The 27869-nt window shown below is 45.8% G+C and overlaps 1 protein-coding gene across 1 annotated transcript in view; it reads left to right on the top strand.

Annotated features, from left to right (window-relative positions):
- Positions 1-27869, top strand: part of KLHL12 (kelch like family member 12) — a 1608338-nt gene that overhangs the window by 1458998 nt on the left and 121471 nt on the right. Inside the window, exon 11 of the mRNA XM_069633689.1 lies at positions 22680-22866. Within this exon, the coding sequence (XP_069489790.1) occupies positions 22680-22866 (187 nt within the window). The remainder of the gene's footprint in view (positions 1-22679; positions 22867-27869) is intronic.

The raw sequence follows: 27869 nt of genomic DNA on the forward strand, positions 1-27869 counted from the left end.
TCAAAATGAAACCACAACATTTAATTTGTGCATTGTCAGTGATCAGAGTTGGCATTCCCACTGGATTTTGACAACACGATTGATTAAAATGTACCAGATATGAACCATTAGCTAGGCACATGATTGTAAAATGACGCCATTGGTGCAACATGCAGTGTGCATTTAGAGTTACTGTCACAGGGATTTACTGGCTCAGCATGTGTAAACATCATTCGAGTAGAGCCTTTGCATTCACTTAATAAGTACAGCATTATCTCAGGACTGCATGGTGAAATGCAGGCATGTGAATACGGTACAAAATAATCTTCACTGACCAACGTGTCATTTACCCAATATACATTACCCGATGAATGTTGTTCTTGACATATCATAGAAGGTGTTGTTTGAATGGGAATGTTTGGCACCCCGTGCACAATCCAATTTGTTGAGCCTTGCGACCAAGCAGATGCTGCTACTACGCTCTTTGCCAGTACACTAAGCAATAAGAAAGTGGAGCCAAACATCGCCTGACGTGTTGCAACCTTGGACAAGTTAAGTGCCTGTATTTGTTCCAGCCATGAAACTACATTCCAATCTGGGACCCCTCTGCTGAGAGTGTCCAGAAAATCTGTTATCACATAAAGACACTTGGGCTTCTTGGTCGCTTCTATTCAAAGATCAGTAATTTTGAATCAACCCTACTACATCTTTGATGACATCTTGTAGCGCATAGAAACCCTGTTGTTTCGCTTGATCATTAGAATCTGCAGCATGAAATCCTAGCTGTACTGTCTCACTTTCAGTTTGCAGGATTTGCATTATTGCTTGTGATCAGGTGTAAGCTCTAACTGTTATGGACGCTTGTCCCACCTCACAAGGTACACTAGGATCAGAGGTGGTGCCGGTAGCTGCTCTACTGACAAGCCCACTTTGGGTGCGCCTCAGTCCTGCAGCTACCTGCATGATAGCTGTCCAATTCTCTTCTTTTATGAAGTTATCTAGAGACTGTATCACCTCACTCAGCATTCCTTGGCACAGGTTACCTGTGGATATAGCTTGTGTCAGGGAGGTGTTGTGAGTTCCAAGCCCTATATTTGCCCACACTGAGCCCTCCTTTTCTTTTATTACATTCATTTGCTTGAACCGCCCATAACACCAGTGTCCCTGATGCATAAGTAATATGCTTGGTGTCATTGCGTTCTTTTGCTTCTCTATAAGACGCATCCCAGAACTCGCCTTATGCCTTCTTCCACTCTGGGTAGAAACTCAGGTTCCTATTACTGCAAGTGGTCTGGAACTGCGTATAATTTAAAAAATACATCAAATGTGGGAATCTACATGCCATGTCTAACTTGTGAACACCTTTGATTTGCCATACCTGTTGACCCCAAGTAGACCATAGAGGAACAGTTTCCCGCCATGTTTGTTCAGTCATGTTTACAAAGTATTCTCTGTCAAAAATGACTGAATCTGCAACATATATGTGTTGTGCATTATGTGATCTCAAAGAACTATATGGGAACTGTGCTTTGAATTCAGGACTGTCGGTTTGAAAGGGCACTGCACAGTGTTCCCAGAATGTGTATTTGGGCCACAGAATGGGTTCACGTTTGACAAGTAAAAAGGCATTGTAATACCGCACATAACACACATTGGGCCCTATTTCATGGAAATCCTCCACATCCTCAAACACATAAAATAATGCATTTTGCGCACAAGTCTGGAGCCTAGTTCTTAACAGTTCTCTGTATGTTTAGACACAGGATTACTGGGTGCAAACAGTCTGGATTCATCAATTACAGAAAAGGTGTGATCCTGCAGCTGTGTAGCTGGGCCTTTAAATGTATTAAAGGATGGCATCCACACACAGTTAGAGGAAATATTTGTATTGAGGCTGGAGTTCCTGGCTCTTGGAGCTCTTTTCTCTAACATGTGTGAAGAACTTAAAGGCTTTAGAACAACTTCTTTGCTTGCAGGTGGAGTGGAAACCTTGCTCAGAAAATGGCCAGAAGTCAGTGAGATGAAGAACAAAGTGAGGCTGATCCGTAGTAGAAGAAAATACACTGCCAGCATTTTATAACACAGTTTTAGAAAGTCTGTCCAAAATAATTCTTTCATTACTTTAGCTACTAGAAAGGCTTTCTGTTTCCATATTGGCAGACTTGCAGTACTTACCTAAATTACGGATGTGTAGTCAAGATTGGCATATTCTTCCTAATCTTTAATGCTTATCAGCATCATTTGACGGATCTCCACCTCTTCATCTTCCATGAGCTCCTCACCTGGAAGAGGAAGATTGGGTGGAAAAATCACGGTAACCATCTAGCATAGATTTTAGGTGATCCACAGAAACTTGCCTGGTACCTCTCTTAGGTGGTGGTGCGGCAGGACAGTAGTTCTGGAACCTTTCACTCTGATTACTTGCACTGCTGGTTTGTAAGACGCACCAAACTGAGTCTTTTCCAGGACCCAATCTCCTGCTTTGAGAGTGTTCTCAGGACTGGCCTCAGCAGCTTCCACCTGGACGGATTCCCTCAGCAGCGTTGTCGCCAGCAGTTGCTCGTGCCTAGATAAGAAACTGGAAAGAGTATGCAGATTAGGCGTATACATCTTTATCCCAAACAAGAGTTCAAATAGAGTCTTACCGTTGCATAGAGACTGACGTGGTAAATTATTTAAACTCCTGATAACTAATGGCACATGGTCTAACCAGTTACCTCCCAGTGACAAAATGCATTTAGTCCGGCTCTGGTTCGCTCTCTCCTCAATTCCATTTGTTTCAGCTCGGAAAGGATTTGAGAAGTGCAACTCTGTTCCCCATGCTTTCAGAGCCTGCCCCGAAAAAGCCGGACCATTATCAGCATTGAACATTTTAGTTGCGGTCATCGCTACTGCACCCCAAAGTGCCTCTATGACTGATTTGCAGTCTCCTTTTTTTTGAGGAATCATCCAGGTAAATCTAGTGCAAGAATCCACTATTACCAGAATATACTTAGACTTATTTATTGCTGGTAGTGGGCCTATATGATCCATATATTGGATCTCAAAGGGCAAGTGTGATGCTGGAAATGCATCGGAGGGACAGGGCCTCCGTATCCTTGTCCTTTACTGCCTTTTTATCGTGTGTTCTGTTGTATTTTCCACGCAGGAGTTCATGTGGGACTCCTGGCGGTGCAGCTCTCTCTTTTGGTTTGGTGAATGGACCCGTGGGATACCCTTATGGCACCCATGGGTGGGGGTACAACCCTGTGCCCCTAGTTTATGTTTTTGGGCACCTGTGGGTGGCCCGCAGAGCAGGGTATGGGCTGGTGGCAGCTCCATGCTGAATTTGACAGGTGCGCTGAGTATCCTCCATTTTGGGATCCCCAGGCCCTTGCATTGGAATCAGTTGATTCCTGATGGAAAACAAGATGGCCCCTGTGGCCTCTTGCTTTCTATTACCTATTAACTTGTTTTCCCAAAGCCCTGGGAAGCCCTGACTCTGTCCCTTCCCCCTGACTGGCTGTTGAGTGGAAGTTCCATATATGGTGGTGTTGTGAAGTCCAGTCCAGACTGACTGGAGCCTTCCCAGTGACTGTATTTTGTGGGTACGTCCTGTGGGTGGGACCTGGGTGAATGGAGTGTGACAATATGCACTTCTTGTTGTGGCTGTCTGGTTTCTGGTATGAGAGACAAAGACTGAGACAGCCCTGCCCGAAACTGACCTGAATGCAGTGTGTAGTGTTGAATGGCTGGGTACTCGTCCCAATCCACATTCCTTGTTGTGAGTGTCAGAGGGAGGAGGATGGCCTGAATGCACTGTGTGCCTGATTGGCGGCCTGAATGCACTGTGTGCCTGATTGACTGACTGCATGAATGCCCTTCTGTATGATTGGCTGCTGAGAGTGACCCAGCAGTGTGGATGAGAGACAAGATAGTATATCTGGGGACCTCTCACCACTGGAAATTGTTCAGAAGCTGTGTCTAAACTTTAAGAGTAACTGGAACTGCTGATCCTCGACGCCCAGCTGGAAGAAGACTACTTGCTGTTGCATTTGCTTCAACCTGATCTGAAAGCTGCCAAATTCTTCTAAGACTGATCCGAGAGAGGACCTGGTAAGGCACCCTCTTCCCGTGCTCCGAGGGACCATCGAGCACCGCTAACCTTTGCCAAAGTTTCCTGGAAGTCAGACCCTCGAAAGGCTGCCGACCCGAGGCGGGACCGCTGAGGAGAACGAAGCAAAGCACCCGGACTTCGCCGCTGTCTTAGTCTATTGCCGTCGACCAGGGTTCGCAGGTTTGTGTAACCGCTGGAGGCCCGTCGAAGTTGTGTTGCCGGGCCGCCAACGACCGGAGCCGCCCGCTCCTTTGCCTAAGAACATTTGAATCCAAGGACTCCCTTGTCTGCAACGTCAACCGATTTGTCCCGCCGGAGAAAGTCGAGGACGACCAACGCGCCGAGGAGAATCCGCCGGTGGGTTTCCCGACACCCCAAGGCCACAAAGACTTCGACGACTCGACGCCCTTGTTGGGCCACAGTTCTTCTGAAACTCTTTGCGGTCCTGAACAATCCGTCGCCGAGGTGCCCCGCACACCTCATCCTCGCAGGACGTCGCTGACGGGCACCGCCTGGATCGACATCAGGGTCTCGGCACCCTTGAACTTCTCATTGCCGCCGTCGACGACAAGTTCACCATCTTCGACGCCTCTCGACGATCTGCTTTAAAGGGAGTCACTCAAGAAGGATCCTTCGACGCGTCTTCGAAGAACTCGACACCACCAAGTACATTGGGGGGGGGGGGTAAAACCTTAATAGGAGGAAATAAGGCTATTGTACAATATATGGACTGGGCTTGTGCTATATATCTTTATCTTACAGGTTGCCCAGGTGTGGGGGGGGGGGGGATCTCCACACAGAACTGTGTCGATCGGTAGGGGCAGGTATTCTGCCTATTGTTTCAACCATCTTACGTTCCTTCCTATCTCTATTGCTGGTTTCCTCGTTATTGATCTGTGTGACATTTTAACCGTACAGTTGTTGTACTTTAATGAGATTTGATAACATTGGTGGTACCACTTTAGAATTGTATAGATTCATCATTGTTGATTTCCGAGTACAAAGTGTGTTATTGTGATCGTGTACATACCTTTGAATATTAATTATATAAAGACTGTGTTTTCAGTAATACAGTGTGTGGACATTCGCTAGGCCTTGATTGCTCGACTACGTTACCAATAGAGAATCTTGGCTGGGGTCCTCTGTGCCTCTCCTCTACCATATAGAGAGCGGAAGTACAGACACCCCCCTCCAGTCTTTACAGCGAGACAGCCTTTCTCAAAGGAACCTCCTTAGGTTTTTTGTTGTGGTCCGCAGTTGTCTTTAAACATGTGTCTCAGTTTGCTATATATATTTTCACCTGCTGTTGTAGCCCTGGCCACCAGAAATGGTCAAGGAGCAGCTGTGCAGTTGCACTCACCCCAAAATGGGCAGATGCAAGTCCAGCGTGTGTTGCTGCAATCAGCTTTTCCCTGTATGCTCTATTAGGGATTCATCTTTAAATAGGATCCCCTTTTTTCATAGGAATGGTGACTATATTGCTTTGTTGCTTTCAATGTCATAAACATAGTTACTGGTTAAACCTTTTGGCCTAGGTACAATACCTAAACAAGCCTCTTTTAGTTCCTCATCCATTGCAGTAGCTGAGCGAGTTATGGCTGCTATCATATTTCTCATCCTGTGCTCTTTGGCATATTTATCTGCCAATGCATTGCCAGTGCTATGAATGTGCCCTTTGGTATGTGCTCTTGTGTGCATCACCCATAGCAAAGGGCAAGTCTGTTGAAGATCCCAAACCTACTTCTAGAGTTGTCTGGAAGCAATAGTTTTATGCCTAATGTCTCTGAAGTCATTTTGCATCCACCAATGCAAAGCAGTGTTATAAGCCCTGACAATGTAATCTGAATCTGAGACTACTAGAGTGGGCTTCCCAGAATCTGCTTGGCGCAATGCAAGCAGTAATCCATGAAATTCAGAAGTCTGGGCAGACATGTCTCCCAGGTGCTTTGTGGCAATATCAGTGTGTGCAAATGCTTCTTCATGTGTGAAGTGTCCTACGACTGCTGCACATGCGACAGCATACTTGGACCGTCCCCTACCGCTGGAATCGCTGACCCATTGCAGTAAATTACCTGGAAAAAATCAAACAATGGCATGTCAGGCCGTGAGGTGTCGGGCTCTGTGTCCATTGTCCAACTCAATACACTTGGTCTTTGCAATTCTGCCTTATAATGGCACTTTACATCTGGAGTATGTTGAGATGCTGACAATTGAATCCATCTAGTATGTAATGCATTTGCATTTGGCACGCTAGCTTTTGTGGCAGCTTCAAGTTGAGCTAGAGGTGTGTTTGTGTATAGTTCTATTTGCTGCCAGTGGCCGTTCTTTCTGAATAATCATCTGAACTGACGCCAGCATGTTCTCCTTAGGTGTAATTTTTAATTCTGGTGTGGAATATACATGTGACTAATATGCAATTGGTTTAGTCTCCCCCAGGTTGCACACTGTGTACGTGAAAGCATCATCTCCCACTGCCAGGTTTATTTCTAAGTCTTTATCTGTATTTCTGTCCTACAAAGGACCTTTTTGAGTCATTAATGAATACACATGGTGCAGAATGTGAGTGTGTTCTGGCAGCCAGTGAGCTGCCTTGAAATTCAGTTTTACCAAAGCATACAGTGGTTTCACTAGCTCAGCAAAATTAGAGATGTATGATCTGCCAAAATATAACAGTCCAAGAATGCCCTGTAACCGCCTTAAAGTTAATCATGTACCCTTTTGCAGCTAATGTGTGAATGCCTCTCTACTTGTTGCAAGTATTCACTGAGATTCTCATGGTTGATGTAAATATCATCTACATACTGCCAACAATTAGGAATGTCTGCGAGTAAACTCTGTATTCTACCTGAGAATGTGCTAGGTGAGTTTTTATACCCATGCATTATTCTAGTGAACTGGAAATGTGTCCCCTTAAACGTGAATGCAGTGTATTTCTGGCTCTCTATACTTAAGGGTTGTGTGAAATACTCATAACCTAGATCAAGCTTAGTTTTATATTTACATCTGTATAAGTTGGCTAGCAATCCAGAACTTTGTTGGTTTTGGACTGCCTCTGTTTTACAGTGTGCTTTCAAAATTTGAAAATCCACAATAAAACGGTAAATACCATCAGGTTTCAAAACTGGGGTCACTGGACTATTATGTGGGCTGGCTTGCTTTATGATTACCCACTGGTCCATTAGCTGGTCTACTATGGTTTGCATGTGGACAACTGCCTGTGGTTTAACTGGACACTGCCTTTGTGGCGGGGGTGTTTCAGTACTGGAATCACATGCGCTGGACATTCCTTATCATGCCCAACATAATTTTTAAACAGCTGCACCGCTGCCACGGCTGACCAATTTCTTACATATTTTTGCATTAGTTCCCCACTCACTTTGCTTGAAAAAGCAGGCCTTACCACCTATTCACCTCTGGGTGCTTGTCGCACATACAGTGGTGACCAGTCTTAAAATGCTAACAGTCCTTTATATTGGATGTGTAACTGTGGCCAACATAGTGCTTCAGTCTTTTTTGGGTGCTCGCCTTCCAGCTGAATAGTTATAAAATACACTTCATTATGTGCTAATGTCTGCCCAGTGGGAGTAGTGATCTGTGCATTCCTGTGTGCCCTTGTGTGCTCCAATAGTGCCAATCCGTGTGTCGCTTAGTCTTGGGAACGATGCGATGAGTGCGTGGACTCTGCATTCTGTGAAACCTGTAGGGCTGCCACATGTTTTTTCACAACCACTTCCTTCCCCTCAGTCTTAGAACAATGTGGTGTCCTTGCCTGTGGGGAAGGAGATGGACCCTCATCAGTGTATTCTTGTAGACTCTTCACATGTTTCCTATCTCCAAAATCCTAGTCAGTAGGTCTGAAATGGCACTGTCCCACAGGCTTACCCCATGATCGTCTAGCCTGGTGGTTGCCTTGCCACTGTGTGGCCTGCCCATCTCATGTAGCATTCTCACTTTTAGGCCCATGCCCAGGATATTTTTCTTCCTCTATTGGCGATAATTGTCGCCTCTGAGGTTTGCTGCCCTTTTTAGCATGGGACGATCCTCATCCCTTCGAGGGCCTCCCTTCGTAGTGCGTTTCCTTATCTGGCTTAACATCTTTGTTAACCCTTTTCTGTGTCTCGGCAGGTCTCCTGCCTAAGTGATCCCAGTCTAGCGATTGGTAAGTGGATATCACTATGTCCCCAAATTGCTCCCTTTTTTCTTGTTCATTCAATTGGGACAATTTCCTATGGACTTCTAACCTTGCTGGGTCTCATTTCAATAAGGGTAGAATTATGCTCTCAACCATTTCATAATTATTAGATACTATGGACAGGCCTAAATTCATGGCTGCGCCTTGTGTTCCCATAATTTCTGCTAGTATCAGTGCTAGTTATGTGATGGAGGGTGTGCCTATCAGCTGTAAATAAAGCCAGCTATAAATTGAGATCCAGGTGTCACAGCTCGTTAAAGGCGGTGTGCAGCCAGATGGGAGGATCATGGTTAGTGCCCTATGTCTGTGCTGGGGGGCAGGGGGGGTAACTTGGCAGTAGGCTGCTTGCAATTGCCCTAGTTTCTCTGAATACCGCTTAGGGTATGGCTTCATTTCTGGACGGACAAGTTCCCAATATGATTCTCAATGTCTGTAGTTGTACCCCACCTGCATCCAGCTGTCCTTGAGGTTGCTGAGCAGGTGCTACACCCTGCTGTGTCGCATATTGTAGCGCAATATTGCGCACTGTGTCAAAGTGGGTGGCTAGCAATTGGTAGTCAGTCTGCAGATATGGGCCTCCACGGTTTGGATGAAACTGGGCCAAGAATTCTAGTGACAGATTGTGTGTGGCTAACGTGCCATGCCTTGCACTTGTTTGTGGGTAAACTATATTACCTCCAAACCAGTTGACATGATTTGTATGTGTTAAAGCCAATTCAGGAAACGAATATGGGCGATACTGGATGGTGTCTAAGTCTCCCCTCAAACCAAAACCAGATAGGATGCCTCACGGAACCAGTACTCTATCTAAATTATTTTAAAGAAAGAGAAGGACCCCGAATCTTATTGGAAAGCTCAGAACAAGCACTCAGTGTAGGCTATTTGTGTATCCACATGCGTTGCATACTTTTTCCCATCTTTCGTTTTCGTGGTCTTGCCCGACTTCTCCAACATTTCGATTGGAAATTAATTGAGTCTGATGCAACCCTCCTCAACCTTCAATACTACCTGATCTAAGGCCCCTGCTATGTTGCGGTCCTCCAACTCCTCCACACCAGGCCTGGTCCCCTCACCAGGAGAGTTACATATACAGTATTTGTCTTATTGGCTGGGGTCTTTAAGTAAAGAGCGATTCTGCTGGAAATCCACCAAGTTGCGCTACTGTGACTGTTAAATTTGGTATTCACTGCCTGATCGAAGCCATTCATATAGCGCCATTCTACAATGGACGGGAATATTGATTTTCTGGTGAGCCATCTCCTGAACTCACTCTAACACCTTATTTTAAAAACGTTTTAGAATTCTTTTTTTTGTGCTCTTTTTTTTATCGTGACTGGGACCTGAGGTTGCTATTAGTAATGCTATGGTCCTCTCTAAGATGTTGCATCTATTACGGGTGCCACCTGACTTGATTGCCTGTTGGTCAAGCTTGATTTCTGCCCTCTTCCATCCACCTTAGTTGGCTGTGGAAAGTGGACATGAAATCAGAAGTCATATTTATGATAATGGGTGCCCCAGGAGTTTGGCCTAGCGCTTGGGACAGTCTTTGAGTGTCCGCACCCTTTGGCATAATTAACAAAAATACAGCCAGGACATTGTTCTTTTGGACTCAGACACCATTATGAAGCATTACTCAAAAATGTGCAGCTGACACTGAGGATAGCAGGTTAATATATTTTTAATATTGCAGCTATTTCCTACAAGCTCTAATTTGCATTGCACACGCTATAACAAAAGCAATTATGACATAGCACATTAACATACATATGAGAAGACCTGTGGTGTGAGTTAAGAGCATGGTTTACATTAATAGAGAGAAGAACAAGTAATCATTTTAGTTTAGCAACTGTAAGTGACATGGGATTTATGTTATGTTGATCTATGCTATGCTATGGTGTAACATACCAACGTGTAACTTACCAAATGCCTTTAGTCTCAACCTGCACACGGCAAGACTTCCACATTTAAACACATGCTTTAGGGCAAGCTGTGCTGCATACAAATCGACTACGGCTTCCTGTCAGTTGGACCTGCGTCTTCCTGTGCTCTGGGACCTGCGATGCTTAATCTCTTCCCAGCCGCCAGTGCTTGAGTTCTGCTGACTGCGTTCCCGCCCCTCTGCCCATTTAGCTCACCTTTTATATGTAAAAAGGGGATCAGACTTGACCGTTATATCCTGCCATATGGGAGCCTAAAACCTAGTGCTTAAGAGCGTTCCTTTTCTTGCACATACTACATTCCTGTGTGTAAACTTAAGAAAATAGGTGCTGTCTGTGACCACTGGTTGTCTCCCTAAGAGTGACTGGGCTTCTGCTCAGGGAACGAGCAATGTGTGCATTTGTTCCTACGCAATTCAAACTCCATTATAGTAACTAAGCTTCTGACGAGGTAGAGTGACACTTGCTTTCACACACTCTTAACTGTGTGTGCATGTATTAGGTGTCTAATGGTGCTTCCTGTCTTATCAAATCTAACTGGTGTAAAAAAGAAAGGCATCTCTTGAACTCGCTATGTGCCGTCTAAGACAGGAAGCTGCCACTTGTGGTTAGGTTTCTTCTGCTGGAAAGAGGAAGCTACCATTTCCTGTTCCTCGCCTTACAATACAGTCTAGCAGCAGGTTATGCATGTATTCTACGCTTGCCACACGGTCGTTTTTATTAAAGGAACCTATATTATCTGAAGCATGTGTCTATGCTTGTCCCTTGAAAGCAGCTCCTTCATTATGTGTAAGCGTGTGCTTTCTGCTCAACAAACATTTGTAGTCTCTTATTGTTGTATTGCTAAAAGTCACCTGACCTGATCTGAGCTAAATTGTCTTCGCAGACTGTTAGGCTCACCTGGTGTCTGTGGGGAAGTTGGGGCACGGTTGCAGCCCTCCCAGGAAACAGGACCTTCCGATATGCTTCTTCCCGCTGCAAGTAGGCTATGGGCTGCTGCGATGAATTGGAACCCTGCTCCTGTAGATTATTAAGGGTGAACTCTCCGTCCTGCTACTTCTGGCAGGGGCGCCTGTAGAATGAGGACCTAGTTCCTTCACTGGTCCTTTATACGTGGTGTCCAGTCCAGCTGCGATGAGGCCGCGTCTTTCTGGTAAGTGTCTTTCGGTTTTCGGTTTGTCTTGAAGTATTGGTATTGTCTTGTTCTCAGCCTGTTGTCAATTCTGTAACAATGTCTATCTTTTTCCCCAAATAGGTGTGATTGCGGTCCGCAGAGCAGCAGAGCCCGAGGTGGCTCCAGATGAAGAGCGAAGGATCCCGCGGTGGTCTGGCAGCAGGTAAATGAGCGTTTAAGGACCAGCGTGAAGAGTTTTGAAAGCGCGGCCTTAAACTGCAGGTTTGTATGTCTAACCTTGCCTTTTGCCTTTTTACAGGGTCCGCCATCATGGGAGAAGATGTCGTGCTCCGGTGCCAGAAGCTGGAGTCTGCATGCCGGAGATGAAGAAGATGTAGTACCGCTGTTCCGGGAGCTGAGTTCTGCGTCCCGGGGATGAAGATGATGTCGTGCCCACAACTGAAGACCTGCGATCCGGAAGCTGAAGAATGGATGCCAGGCTTAGCAGCGAAGAATACAGATGGAAGCTGACTCCAGGAGGTAAGTGTATGGACTGGAGACAGGATTCCCAAGGTAAGAGCTACCCAGGCGGCGGTGAGCGGTACGTTGCATGCAAATGCAGATTAACGCGAAGTGTGCGCCTTAAGGTTGAGCTGGTTTTTATAGCTGAGCTCTTAAGGCCACGCCCACTAGCTCAGTTCAGCTTGCCACACCCTGTCACTCCTTGAAGAGGCACATGCAGCTAAAGATGGAAAGCCAAGCCCGCGCTAATTGCACACTAATGGAAAGTTCTTGAAAGCTGGAAAGTTCTTGAAAGCATTCCTGTCCATGAAGTTCCAAGCACTCCTGCCCATAATAAAGAGTCTTGTTTATGTTTCTCCATGAGCTTGGCACCAGGACTGAGTCCAGCTGGGCCCTCAATGTATAAACGTCCCGAAGGGACTTGTGTGAACCATGGTGCACCTTGCTCCCTCCACTTGCTGATGTAGTTCTTGTGCTCCTTGGTAAGTGGCCATGACACGGACTCATTATCCTTAACAGTTCCTCTGAGAAAGCACCTCTAGTAGACAACCAGCGCAAATGCATCAGAACCATTGTCCAAACCTGTGGGCCATGCGACAACACACATGGACCCCCCCTTTTCACAAACTCTGTCTGTGGCATCACACATAAACTACTCTGAAGCTCACTCAACCTGGAGACAGCAGCATGTCTCAATAGCTTGAAAACCAGAAACCGACGTGACATCACACGGTGGCCTCATTCCTAAATCACAAGAAAATGCAATGAGGATCTAAACCTCCTCCTAAACCAGTGTAAGAAGAAAAACGAACATTAACCCCAAACTGTTAAACCTAACCTGACAAATTGAGAATCAAAGCATCCAATGCAACAAGCGATACAAAATTTAACAGTAGTAGAAACAAGAGCAGTTTTTAATGAGAACATGAAAAGCATACAGCAATTACATTTACACCGTAGATCAGTTGTTTGCCAGAAAGGCCCTTTAAAATAGAACTTTGCACCTCGTGCATTCTGTAGTTCAGCGCTTTACTTTATCATTGTTTTATGTTTCTCGAACATTTGCGAAAACATTTAACAATGGCTTTGATGTTTAGCTGTGGCAGCCTGGCAGTGCTTTTCTGCATCTGGATAGTGCAGCTGATACAAGGAAGAGGGGGTCGTCGTGGGCTGGCAGTGCCTCTGCAAATGCAGGGCCTGCTCTGCCACAATATGGGACACCTGTCTATCTTTTTGATTGCCCCAAACTGTACACAGACTTGTAATCTTAAGGATCTCTCAGCAGATGGCCAAAAGAAATATCTTACATGCAAGATAGCTCACGGCACTAATTCGTGGGGATTTAATTTGAGCTCTACACCGAAACCAGCAATAGCTCATAGAAGCCCCAATAGACAAACTGTAGTCAAACACGATGAATGCACTCGGTAGAGCTGAAATTCTGCCGCGCAGCTATCTACTCAGTTACATACAAATACAAAACACAAAACACCAGGATGTGTAGGGAAAGAGAAAGAGCATATATGACATTGGCAAATCAACTTTAGTCAAAATAACGTGCAGTGCCGAGAAAAACAAGGTTGTATTTACCCCTCATTCTCATGGGAATTAAACTGGTTCACAGCCGTGCGATGGGACAGATATTTCCTGTGGGCTACTTCTCAGTCACACCACTGAGTTCAGCAACTTTGCGGATAACAGGTGTGCCACGCTTTTAATAGCCCCCTCTGGTTTAATGAGGACCTTATGTAGTCGACCTGCGGTAATGGTAGATGGCAAGCCCCCCCCCCCCCCGGGGCAGCCACTGTTTGCAGCAAATAAGGCAATCGGACACAGACTGGTGGTAAATCAAGCTTCTTCGATTAGGTAGGCATACAGAGTGATCAGCAGGGAACACGGCAAGGCAGGTGTTCAGGCAGTCAGCGCACAGAACTCTCTAGAGGCCCACCCCTAGAGTGCCGTTTATATAGCTTATCATAGGCAAACCCTAATATGATATAGCTTTCACAATGGAGGGAGTTTCTCGGCACAATATTGCAGACATTTGGCAAGAACTGTCGACATCTCACTTGTGACGCAGCCCGGCAGGGACATTGTGTTGTATTATATATAAGCAGCATTCGCAGAAACCCTACTGTTATCTCCCCTAAATGGGGCTAATGCTATACTTGTTGAGAATAAGAGGAAGAGAAGGTCTGGCGTGTACTCTGCCCTGGGAGGGGTTTGGGCCTGTCCGGGGTGCTATGTGCAGAGGGAGGCTCTGAGGCCTAAATGTGTGAGAGGGAGCCTAATGTAGTATACCATAGCATAACAATCCTACATAACCTAGCATAGCAATCCTGCCACATCAAAGTGATCATCCATCGGTGAACACAGGTAGCCCCAGCACAGCTTCCTTTGAAGTGAGATGGCTGAAATTGCACAGGACAGGCATTTTATGCAATAAGCTGAAGATCGTGCAATTGCTAAGGTTCTGCTCAGGACTGCTGCAGCTACATAACCCAAATGTAGCTGGTCAGTCCAGCGGGTGGTCCATGGACCCTTCCGAAGGCTTCCCATGAGTGGTTCCTCGAGCAGGGTTCGGATTGGTTGTTCCCAAGGGTCGAAGCACCAGTGAGGGCCTTCTGAGATCAGACAAGAGCAGTCAGGCTTCACCAGGCCAATCACTGGAGTCGATGCTGGTCAGCTGCACTGGTTGCCCTCAGGTCATCAGTGGGCTGCTCCTCTTACTAGGAGTCTTGGTTCCAACGATGAGCTGTCGAATATCTGCAGGAGCCCTCCTTTTATCTAAGAATCAGGCTGGGAGCAAGCCCAAGACTACCATTGGTAAGTATCTCCAACATTCAAACAGCCCAGCGTTGTCCAATCCTGGACAACCACTGGTCCAGGATTGGACAACCCTGGCCCAGCAACAGACTTCCGGGCGCCAGAAGATGTGGACTGGAACCAGACTGTGCCAGACCCCTCCTCTGGCTCACACACACAAAGCCCACTTGCCCGTGAGAGCAGCAGCTTTCACTGAGAAAAGGGTTACAATATATGGCATTTCCTGTCCTGAGAAGGAAAATAGAAGGCCGAAGAACAAGCGGAAATCTCATGGCCCTGCCATTTTAGGCTGGTAGCCATCTTTAGTAGCCATTCTCTGTAAATGCAAAAGTGCACAAGATAAATATTACAAAAATTGTAAAATTCACACAGCTGCCATCAGCTCGTCTTAGGCACATTGCCAAAGTAACCAAAAACCATAGGTAAAAAGTTATGAGGATAGAAAGTATCCTAACTTCACTTTACAGTGATGTGTCCAATTGTAAAAATATGCAAGGATTCCAAAAGAGAGAGTCTCTTAGTATTGTCATCCTTCGGGACTAGTCATATTCCCCATAAGAAAGTCGGGACAAGGTTAAAAAATAAGCAAAAAGACTGGCGTCCCATAGGAATCTGTGGATGAAAAGGTGCAAATAAAATTTCCCAACGCTGCCAACACTACGATTTTATCAGGGAACACTTCTGGGGCTCATGAATTTGCTGAGCCTACCTGCTTAGAGATTTGGTTTCTGTCATGGGAGGTCCATGGGTTGCTGGTGCAGAGGTCCGTTTCGGCTTTGGCTAGTCAGCGGTTCCGCGCTTTGTTGTTGCAGTTCTTACACTGGACAGCTAGACGTCTCTTGACATGCTGGAAAAAGGACAGATGAAGGCAGCCTGGAGAGCAGCAAAGGAGCTAAGCTTCTCTGGTGTGTTTGAAAAAGAACATGCTGATTGGCAGCAATGACGAGTTCCATATCTTCAGCAGGATGCTCTTTGAAGTGGTCCTGGGTAATAATCTGAAGAATGGCTTCAGGAGTCCTCCTTTAATCACAAATTTTACCCAGAGATGCACCCTAGCCCACCATTGGTAAGGATCTGTACCATTCAAACTGGCAGGTGCTGTCGAATCCTGGACAGCCTCTTGCCACCACATCCGCCCAGCACCGGACACACTTGGCTAGGATGTGCAGTAGGACTACTCTGTCCCATCCCCACATTTAGCCACAAACACACGCACACCGCTCCTTTGCCTAAGAAAGCGAAGCCAGGGAAAGGCCTTACCATATATGTTAAATCTGGCCCTGAGAGGACATGATAAAGGTGAAACGAGAATGATAGCCACAGGACAAGGTGACATCTGGTGTCACCTTGTCCTGTGGCTTGATGCGGCAAAGGTACACACAAGAAGGTAAAAAAACACTGTAGAAAAATATCTGCTGCCACCAACCCGTCCTGGATACGTCATGTAAGTATAACCATAAAGTTAATAAAAACCAAGAGAAAGGGATACAAAGTATGCCCACCAGACTTCAATGATAAATGATGTATGCAGTTTATAGTAAATGAGGCCGTTTCATAATGCAGGACAGGGTCCCCCATAGAAACTGATCAGTGCCCCACACCAAAACACATGAGCTTAGGAAGGTAAGTGAAGCAAAAGGCTTTACTTACCTCTTAAAGTCAGGTCAAGTTCAAAACAACAGCAAAACCTTGGGGGTTCCATAGAGGTCTATTGACTGCTTCAGGGATTCTATGGTGTGGCCCATGTCAGTCCGCACCTTCCCATGTCGTTTCCCAACTCTGGTTGACTCTGTTCACCTAGTAAACTCTGGTTTAACTCTTGCTTCTCCTTTGTGCCTTACTTTCACAACTTGTTCTGCTCTCCAGCACTTCCTGTCTAGCTCTCCTCATAGTGGCACCTCTATGAAATGCTGTCCTATCACCTCTTTATATATGTGTTGATAGATTGACTGAAATAGTGTAGTCTCGGATCTCATTCCCCTTTAGCTATATGGATCATTATTGGAACTGAGTTAATTGATCCACCGCCTTCCCATTAGTTGTGGCCAGTGTTCATTGTTATCTGCAGGTATTGTGCATGTTTTGTGAATGAGGATCGCTCTGCCCAGCCCTCGCAGTCTAAAATATAAATACTCTGCCCACCTTGTTGAATTTGGGTGGCTTCCCTACACTCTTGTGAGTTTCTCTGCTGACATTGTTGTGCAAAACAAAGGGCTCCCTTCATGTAACATACGTGCCGGCTCCAATTTCTGTTTGGGTTCTGGTCTGGTTGTGGTCTTGGGTTTGAGGTTCTGGTTTGAAGCCTGCGCAGTGGTCCCCTATCCTGCTCTATCCCAGCACCCATTGGCAAATAAAGTGAAAAATCACTTGCTAGTTCTGTGCAAGTAAAGAATTGATTGGATGATCGTTTTTCCCTGGGTTTTCTCCCTGCTGGTCTCTGGGGCAAAGGATGCACCGTTGTTCTTCCAAATCATGACGAATGTTTGTCATCTGGCTTGGGGTCTTTTCACTACTTTTGACATGGACTATAGCCAAATGCGCCTACATGGGGCGGAAGACTAGGGAATTGAGTAATTTTTCAAAGTCCCTGGCCCCCCCCCCCCATCCCCTGTCCTTTTCTTTTGTTGCCTCTAAAATTGCCTCTGCTCTATGGCAGTACCCTTTGTCCTCCTCTGTTCTGCATGTGACTGTTACTGTTTCCTCCATGCTTGCTCTGTTGCTTTTATGGTGTCCGCCTCGCCAGGGATCTCATGCAATTTGTAAGAAATAGTTTATTTGTATGTTATTGTATAGTGTATTTTATTGTGCATGGTCCAAATTTTACCATCAAGTCCCCTCCTACGGATGAAGCCAGTGAGAGTTTTTTGGACAAACTTGATGGACCACCTGTTAATAAAAATTCACCACGGATGGGCTATCTTGCACCATCTCGAGAAGGCTATAGGAAAACCTCCCTGACAATTATGCATAAAAGCTGTACAGCTCACTCAAACACTTTGACAGTCACAAGCACAATTTATGCTTGTGTGCTCCACTGTATTTTATTTCCCTTTGCTGACTGCATATTCTGTCCTTTGCTAGTAAAGCGCTATATATATTGGGCTTCAATAAATTAACTTTGCAAAAGATAATAGTGTTGTGATGTCATGCTAGTACCTGTGATTGATCCAATGGAGTCATCACTGATTCTCTGATTCTCACGAGGTAACCTCCTCCCATGTGGCCAGGGGACGGCAGCCGCTACCTGATCCATACCCTGGGGGAGGTTTTATGAGGGAGAATCACATGGCAGGAGGCAACTACCAGGGAGAGGTTTTGGCTTCATTGGTCAAGACGCAGTATCCCCCTCTTTCCCATGGGAACTGCACTTAGTGAGTTGAGATCTGTCCATATGAGTAAATTCTAGCCTGAAAGTGGTATGATGGATGATTTCTGGGACCGGGTTTTGAGTGGAGGTTCTGTACATCTAACTTGCTCGGCTATAAACTTGCTTGATAAAGCTATAAACTGAGGAGCTAAAGACTAACTAATGGCATCTGGAAATAGTGATATCACTGAAGTGATGAAACGAGTTGTAATAAATGTTTGTAAGAAACTAGATGTTACAAATAAATAAATTAACAAAATTATCTAGTCAGGCCTCCACTTTTGGCCCCAACACCCATAACTCACACATACCACCTTCTGTTTCTAGTATAATAAGATATATAATTTGTAAACTTACAAAGAAAAGACATGTGAGAAGTAGAAGCCCAATGACATTCAACTCCCATAAACACTTGGGTAATGAGACGAGTAGGAGGATGCGTGAGTTTGTACAAAGTAACAAGTGGCCAAAGTACGCTAGTTTTTCAAAGTCTACATTGCGCTGGACTTTCAAAGATGGTGATCACTCTCAGTAGTGGAGCAGTGCAGGAGAGGACGGTACATTCCAGGCAGAGGCTCGCAAATGCACAGAACACAGAAAAGCTTACCGGGACAGAAGAAGGGACACCACAAACAATCAGGAAAAGCTGTTAAGACAAGAGCTTTGCAGATGCTCCTGGGTGTCAGGCTGCTTGTGGAACCAGCATTCATCCCTCCGGAATGAGAGAGGAAGCCAGCGTGTGACTGCAGCGCCACACTGAACGCTGAAGAGGCTTCAGTTGACTCAAGGGTGGAAAGCGACTAAAGCAGCTGTTCCACAAAGGCAGAGACGCAGGAAGAGACAAGCGAGTCTACTCAAAGCAGCTGGCGACCCCCGGGGCCAGCTCGCTTTTGCTAAATATGAGATTGCCAACGATGAAAAGAGCATGAGAATAATATTTGAATGCAGTCAAGGCAAAGTGTTAAGGCAACACCCAGGTTAGTTTGCAGACAAGATACAGTGCCAAGAGAAACCCCAACCCAATACAGGTGCATGAGGTCTCAGCGTGAGGGAGGAGTTTGAGCAAGTGCTACGATAACCAATATACCAAGTACCTCCCGGTATAGGCCATTTTTTGGATAACTAAGGCACAGTGAATCAATTAAGAGAATTCCTCGCAGGCAAGTACACCAGGCAGTTGAAGTTATGGAAAGATTCCTGGCAGGAGAGTATTCCAGGGAATCTGAAAGGAACTATAAAAGAAATCCTGGCAGCAGAGTGTAACAGGTAATTGAGATTGATTAAAGGAAATATAAAAGAAAGCCTGGCAGGCGAGTATACCACGTGGATGAGATTGAGTGAAGATTCCTGGCAGGGGAGAACACCAGGCAATCTGCAGAGTTGAAGGATATCCTACAGAAAGACTGTTGCAAAGCTAGTGATTAAAACAAGAACTTTCTGAGTTAATTAAAGAAACAAAGGAACTGTTAATTAAACTGTAACGTTTGCCATCCTGTTCAAGAAACCAGGAGAAGGGAACCACCTCCTGCATCCAAGAGTCTTTACCTTGGAGAAAATGTTTGTTGAAGTCGTTACATTTTGGCTTTGAACAATTTTTGCTAACATCAAGAAAAAGACATTTCCTTGCACCCTTTGTTTGTTTTAGTGTGAGGGTCAGGATAGGACGTTTTGGACACAAGGACTGCTTCAGTTACAAGCTTCCTGACATAGACTGATCCTTAGTTTTGATTTATAGGTTGGAAAATTCCTCTTGGAATAGGTCCAGTTGGGCAGTTTCGCAACCCATTTTTGTTTCAATAAATGTCTTCACTTGAGAAAAGGAATAGCTTGTGTCTGACTCTAATTTCTGACACCTCACATACCTCACACTCTTGATCGACCTGCTTAATCTTTTTTTCTTACTGTGCATGTCGACTTTGCCAGCAACCACTGACTACCCTTCAAGTTGGTATTCAATTTAATATAGCCTTATAGAGTGAGGAAGGAGCATTATCACAGGATTATGACCCCCCACCAACTTATCCTCTGACCATAATTTGGGGGAATGGTACTCATACCAAGATGATGACTTCTCTCACTCACTATAAGGTTATATTCCCTTTCGATTGAATAGATCACTTTGGTAGATAACAGCATAAAGTATTGGAAGCAATTTTCCTGTCAAATACCAAACCATTAACTTCTTGATAATGGTTTGGGTTATTTTAAAGTAATATTTGTAGCACGTCGTTTTGCATTATTTAGAGAATGTTTTTGTTTTTATATAGTATTAAGTCAGATGTTTTAGGTGGTATCCAGTGATATTAACAAAAACGATAACACTGAATCACATCGAAAGTGATTCGATAATGTTTTTTAAAGGCACTATCCAAAACTTTACCCAAATATTCTAGGACTGGAGTTTGATTATATAATTGCACCAGTCCTAAAATATGTTTGGGAGCGTGTTTAGTGTCTTTAAAACAAAAATCAAAACACTATCGATGTGTTTCGGTGTTATCGTTTTCGTTAATATCACATAGATCCATTTTACAACACTAGATTCAGGCTAATTCAACTGAATGTCCTATACAGGACCTACATGACCCCCCTCAGGGTAGCAGGCTTTGGCAGACAAACGAGTTCAACAGGCCCCTGGTGTAGCAACGAAGAGGCAGGCCTGATCCACATGTTCTGGAAGTGCCGCAAGATACAGGCTTTCTGGGCTAAAATAGAGAGCACCTGCAGAAAAGCAGGTGTGAACAGATACAGTTGGTCCCCGAATGATTGGCTACTAGGCACTTGCCCCCGACTGAGCAAACATAAACACATAGTGAAACTGATGGACCTGGTGTGCAATTAGCAAAAAGAGCAATCGCAATGGCGTGGAAAACACCTGGGGGCCCACGGTATGAGATGGAGCAGCGAGCTAGAACGCTGGGCCACAGCTGAGATTGCAGCCTGGGGCACAGGAATTAATAGAACTCAAGGGGACATCAGTGTCCTCCATAGGCATAGGCATGAAAGCGCTAATAAGAGACATGTTCCTCCCGGCAGACGATAAAACTCCCTGAAAATCCAATGCGAAATAGCGTAGTCGAGATGACACACAAAACGTGTGCAGAAATACTCCGCAGACGCGGACCCCTACCACAGAGGATAACACATTTGGAACAAACCCCCACAAGATCAGACATGACCCTATTCTGGAAATGAAGAAAGTCTCTGTTGTTGTCGTTACATGTTTAACTTGTTGTGATATTTCAGAACTCTGATAATTACTGCATGTTGTAATTTATGACGGAATGATTATACAATACAAATGCAAATAAACATATTACACAAAAAAATCACAAAGATCCATTTTACATATTATATTTTTTTCTACAGAGAAGTGTACATCTGAATTCAAGAGAAGAGCATGTATTCTTTGATTTTAACACAGCTTCAGAATTACGACCATAACATTTATTGACCCATATAGACAGGAACCTATTTTGAGTATTCCAAACAAAAGCAACAGCAGTAGCCTATATCCAGGCCAAATTATAAATTATTCAAATAAAATGTTTCATGTTAACTTAATAACTGAAACAACATACTGTTTAGCTACCCGATGTTTTCTTGAAGGAAACATCATCTATGGACTTTGCCATGCTAAAATGTCCTCTTTAATAAGACATCTCTGGATACTTTAATTACAATCATGTGGAGGCTAGTGCAAGATGGCTGGCTAAACATTTGTGTTTATTGAACATTAGCGCCCTGGTGGGGGGAGCCAGCCAATCAGGTGGCAGGAACGCTGACTTGAACTGCTGTTGAAAGCCTGCGTTCCATGCCACCTGACAGCCGGCTCCCCCTGCCGCTATCTTCCCCCCATCCTCTGTTCCCTTAATTTTTGATGTGAAGCCCTTTTCCCACCCTCACTTACCTATATGTTGTGGTGGCGCAGGCCGCCACTGCAACTGCTTCTCTGTCCACCATTGAAAGGGAAGAGGAGCCCCGCCATCCCTTTCCATGGCGGACATCTCGACCTGTTAAATGAATGAAATCTTTTCTCCTTTTCTTTGTGGTTCATTTTTTTTAAATGTATTTATTTATTTTTTTAACACTGTGGGATACTGCTTTGGCAACCCAGGGTGCTAATGGCGTTAAACAGCAGCTCCGGGGAGTGGGGGTCCCTCATTAAAAGCCCTTGCTTTGCTCAAGCTTTTAACTTGGGCCGTTGGCATCCGTTCCAGCCCCTGGAATGGGGGCTTAACACCACACCCAAATACTTAACAATACCATTTAAAAAAATAATTGTAACATCATAATGGTCTTTGTAAGATTCTCTTCTTTTTTTGCTTTCCGCTTGTTTCTCTTTCCTTGTTTTCTTTTTCTGTTGGAAAATTGACCATTTCAGAGTTTTGAAATTACTTTTCATACAACTAAATATTACCTATGTATATTATTTATACCTAGGACTAGTACAAACTTCCCTTATCTTCAAACTTAAAAAATCAATAAACTGTTTCTAACCTTTGAGTGATCTTGGGAATTGGTTTCAAACGTACCTTGTATTGTAAAACATTTTTAGGACATTGTGTTTGAAATATACTTTAAATGTGATAACCTGCTGTTATGAAAAAATTGTTGTTCAGTTTCTCCCTTTATTTTAATTAAAGGTGCCGGCGTCTCACTCTTAAATGATCATATTTACGTGGTCGGGGGCTTTGATGGGACAGCGCATCTGTCTTCTGTGGAGGCATACAACATCCGGACAGATTCATGGACAACAGTGACCAGTATGACCACTCCAAGGTGTTATGTGGGTGCAACGGTGCTGCGAGGAAGACTCTACGCCATAGCTGGGTAATGCACTCCTGCACTGCTGATCTTGTAAATATTTTTGCTGGTCCCTTCTCAGTAGCGTGCGAGTGGTGTCAGGGGTCCACAATGAGTCCACACAGTGAAGCACACAAATTAAATTTAGATAGAATGTATACAAATACAGTATTTATTTAAGGCATCTAACACAAACTAAAAAATGTATCAAGCAGGTAATATTGCTCAACACTAACACTCAATAATAAGCATATATAAGGTAATTATAGGTTCTTAAAATGCATTCAATTACTTAAATCAACCGAAATAAGTAAGTGATGCAGTAAGATGCAACCAATTCACAAGTGATATTCCCTAACTTCAGCAGTCTGATCCCTAAGAAGAGTGGGCCCAAAAGTCACACAGCTTCTTCCCAGAATATAGCTGATGCAGATAAGTTACTTGTGCTGGTGATTGTTCAAGAGGAGTGAAGCAACAACGTTACTGGGTAAGTAAAATGTGTACCTACCTTTCAGGTTTTACTGCTCCGGTGCAATGACCAAAAAGCAGTGGAATGGAAGGATACAAAGAAACTTGTTCTCAATGTTATCCTATGGAGGACAGGATGAGACAAATGCTTTGCATTTACTTGCCACCTTGACTCCGATTTTCTTAGATGACTGGTAGGGTCGACTAGAGGTTGGAGTTCCCACCATTGGTTCGGTGAGAGGTGCTCAGGAGAAGCGGGTGCAATGATTCTTCAGGTCTGGTCCAGGAGCAGAGTGCAGTCCTTGGCGATGGAAAAATGCAGAGTGCACCGATGCAGCCCTCTTCAGGACACTTCACAGGATGGGGGAGGCAGCTCCAGCGACGTCCATGGCACACAGACAACGGGCATACATTCTTCTAGTTGCAGTTATAGAAGTTCTTGCAGAGCAGGACCCATTGAAGGTGGGAGACTGAAATTCAGCTGGAAGGTGACTTCCACCACAAGCTGGCGACCACCAAAGTTCCGGCTGCAAGCGCAGAACGGCGATGGTTCTAGGAAGGAAGCCCACTGGAGAGCTGGTCAGTATACCAGGTGGTTCAGGGACACTTCCAGGACGGCTGGATCCTCGAACATGTCGAGAGTGGTTGGTCCCACCAGTTCAAGGTTTGAAACACCACACAGGGCCTTCGCAGATCAGGTAGTCCAACAGGGCTTCACCGGGCCAATTGCAGGAAGGGATGCTGGGCCTCTTCGGATCTTCAGTCGACAGTTCCTCTACAAGGGATTCTTGCCTCCAACACTGATCTAAAGAAAGGGCTGCGGGAGTCCTCTTCTTCTCCAAAATCCACCACGGAAGCAAGTCAAAGCCCATCAATGGTAAGGATCGGCACCATTTAAACAGCCAGTAGTTTTCCAATCAGGAACAAGTATTGGTTTTTCTCATACTCCCACACCAGTTTTCTAATGGCGTGAGCATTTCAGGGCCCTAGCTACGTTTTAGTAGCCATATGCGGTAAACACGAATATGCACACTAGAAATTAAACAAATATGGTAAAAATATATTCTAATGTATAATGTCCTTGCACTGATTCCTCATCTTTGATATACCGATATCCTACTTGCTGTTTCGATAGCATGGATCTACCTCCCTCTCTCTCCTTGGAGAAACGTTTGGCCTGCAGAGAGTTGGAACCAGAAGACCAAAGGTCTCTGGCTGGGAGCTATTTTGGGAGAGAAAGTGGAATGTAGAGACATCCCAGGCCCCAGACAGTATTGTGGATGATGCAAAGGGTCTTGTATGTGATCCTTCCAGTCACCAGGAGCCCGTGTAGAGATTTTAGAGCTGGAGAGATAGGGTCCCTGGGTTTAAGGTTAGGATACATTTTACAATCCTATTCTGGATTAGTTGAAAGGGGCAAAAGGAGGGAAGAGGCAGATTGAACAAGAAGCTATTGCAGTAGTCAAGCATAGAGAAAACCATGGCTTTAGAGACATTGAGCTTCTGGGGTAAGGCAAGGAAAGGTAGAATGCCCCCAAGGAGATGCAGCTGAAAATCCGACTTCTTGGCAAGGTTTGTGATGTGTGGAGAGAAAGAAAGAGGGAGAGAGTAGTCAAAGATGGTCCCAAGGTTTTTTGCTTCACAAGTGGGTGAGGGGAAGAGTACCCATGGAGTCTGGCCAGAGAGTGGGGGGGAACGAGGAGCAGGCATCCCAATGAGAAGGATCGCTGTCTTACTGGCATTAAGGCAGAGATCATTGGCAGAGCACCATGCCTGAATAGCAGTCAGGCAGTCGGGTATGACTGAGGAGGAGGCGGAAGAGGAGGAGGAGGAGGAGGAGTAGAAGGCAGCCTGAAAGAGAGCTGTGTGTTGTCTGCACAACACTGGAAATGAGGGGAGAAAGTCGAGATCAGATGGGCCATGGTGATAGGAAAGAGCCCTGAGGGATGCCACAGGTAGGGAGTGAGGTGGAGGAGAGAAAATTACCCATTTGCACTTGGAAGGGTCTGTTATAGTGCAAGGTCGTCAGCCATGCCATTGCCCTGTCCATGATGCCTTAGGGTATCATGGGACAGTTTGAGGATAGAGTGCTTGACTGTGTCAAAAGCAGAAGAAAGATTGAGGAGGTTCAGAACAGAGGGAGTATTAAAGTCCAAGTTAGAGGGGGGGATGCTGTTGTGCGCTGACAAAGATGGTTGGCTAATCTGCGAACTCTGTAGCCCACTAGATCCTGTTTCAGTAAATCCTACAGTTCGACAATGTCTCCAGCAGATCTAAGCATGAATTCAACGATCTGATGGTCCCGGGAGTAGTCTGAGCGAGTTTGGGGAGAAACCGTGCCACCGTTCCCAGCAAGAAGCCAATACAGCCATACCATGCTTGGTACAACGGCGGGCGCAATGGCACCAAAACTGTCCCTGCTGCTGTAAAATCCTATTCGAACATGGAAGAGGCTGCAGCTGAATGCCATTCCACTCTCTGTACCCGTGGGATGGCGGGCTGCGAGGCCACAGACTGAGGGCTTGCATAGAGCCACCCCAAGCCACATCCAACAGGTGTCTATACGCTCCTTGCACTCTCCGAGCCGCATAACTGAACCTCGGGAGCAGTGAAGAACGGTCATTACGTCCGACGGCGAAACCAACTAACGCTGCTGCAGAAGCCTGGTCCAAGCCACGCGCGGCACATCCCACTCCCCGTCAATTACCACAAGCCCGGTCGGCTTAAGGACAGAGACACCCTGAGACCCCTGAGGACACAAGACGCCGAGCAGACTGACCGGGCTGCTCACGACGGACCTCGTCACCACTAAGTTGCGTACGCCCGACGCCGAGCTGCGGGGGCCCAGATAATTTACAATCGGGCAACTGTCACAGCCGGCATCGTATCCCCATACTGTGCCTCCTGCCAATTGACCCCCTAACGGAACTCAAAGGCATAACTCTGGCTACCCTTTCACGGCTGCTGAAGCCCTGCGGTCCCAGCTGTATCCCTGCTCTACGAGGCCACTCCCGGGGGGAGCAGCGTCCTGACACTGCTACAGAGGAGGCCCAGGGGCAGCTGCTAAACCCCCCCCCACCTGCGCCATTGTGAACCATCACAGCCCATTTTGACTAACGTAACCGCAGGGACCCATCCGAACAACCATAGACTTCTGGATCACCCCTCAACTGGCACCTTGGATCCTTCAACCCTGGACACATAACTGGATAAACACTGCAGACAGAATTAACAGGGAACGTAACAAAGCCATCATACCTTAGGGTGATCAACAATAGTCTGTACAGTTATCAGAGGGCATACCACTAACTGTCTGGGGCAGATTTGACCCAGGTAGGCCAACACATATCTGATATATGCCCTATCTTCCCGAATTACAACTCCTCGCTGCACATGCTGCCAGACCCCTCGTCCACGTCCAGCAGGGGTGCGCATTCCACATGGAGGCACTATTTAAGCACGTTAAGAACATTCATCTGGTCCCAACACAGTACAACCTACCAGCATTTCGAAGGGATTGTGTCCTCCGACGTATTCCTTATCTTTGATAATACGTTTCCAGCTTGCTGGCCTCAGAAATTTTTTCTGTAGAGGGCGCTGCGCGTCGACGTCCACCGAGTCGATGTCCCTCGAAGGCCGCCGTATCGGCGCCGACGTCACCATGCCCATAAATAGCCACACGCTGCGTTCATTGCTCATTACCGTTTTTCCACGCTTCGTGGGGCCTCAGAACATCGTTGCTCAGTTCAGTCAGGATTATTCTATATCGACTCGGATAATACGTACTCGTGCTCGATGGCATCTTCATCAGAACCGACAACGCTGCGGTCCGGCTTCAAGAAATGTCGAGACTACGGTAAAAAAATGTCGATAACGGATCCACACAGGATCTGCTTGTGGTGCTTGGGATCCGAGCACCATTGTTCGGAGTGTGAGGACTGCATGTCCATGACGGCGAAAGCCTTGAAGGAGTGCAAGGGGAAGCTCGATAGAGATAAGTCAAAAACCTCCTCGAAGGTTTCTTTGGCTGAGTCGAGGCATTCGTCTCCTCGCCGTCAAACATTCCCATTCTAGATCTCGAAGTAGCTCCCACCATTCGTCGAGATCAAGACACTCAAAAAAGAGACGTCGAAGATCCCCTTCCTCGTCGTCTTCTGTGTCCCCAGAAAGGGTTTCCTGTCCCACAAAACACAGCTCTCAAGGTGAGTGGGAGGAATTCAGAAAGAAAATGTTAAGCGTCTTCGAGAACGCGGCCTCGACCCCCTCGAAGACAGCTGAGGGTGATACCCCGGGTGAAAAACCCAAAAAATCAAAACGCTGTGAGTCGCAGCACCCGGCGAAACATTCCACCCGAGAGCGCCACGAGTCATCGGGTAAGAAGGCACCATCTTCGACGCAGTCATCGAGGATTCCTTCGACGCAGTCGTTGAGGATTCCTTCGACGCCGTCGTCGAGGATTCCTTCGATGCATGGATCGGCGCCATCGACGCCGTTGTCGAAGGGTTCCTCGACGCCATCGTCGATGCCGATGAAAGAGAAGACCAAGGCTATTCCACAGCCAA

Source organism: Ambystoma mexicanum, chromosome 13 (assembly GCF_040938575.1).
Source record: "Ambystoma mexicanum isolate Mex_15411 chromosome 13, UKY_AmexF1_1, whole genome shotgun sequence".
NCBI lineage: Eukaryota > Metazoa > Chordata > Amphibia > Caudata > Ambystomatidae > Ambystoma > Ambystoma mexicanum.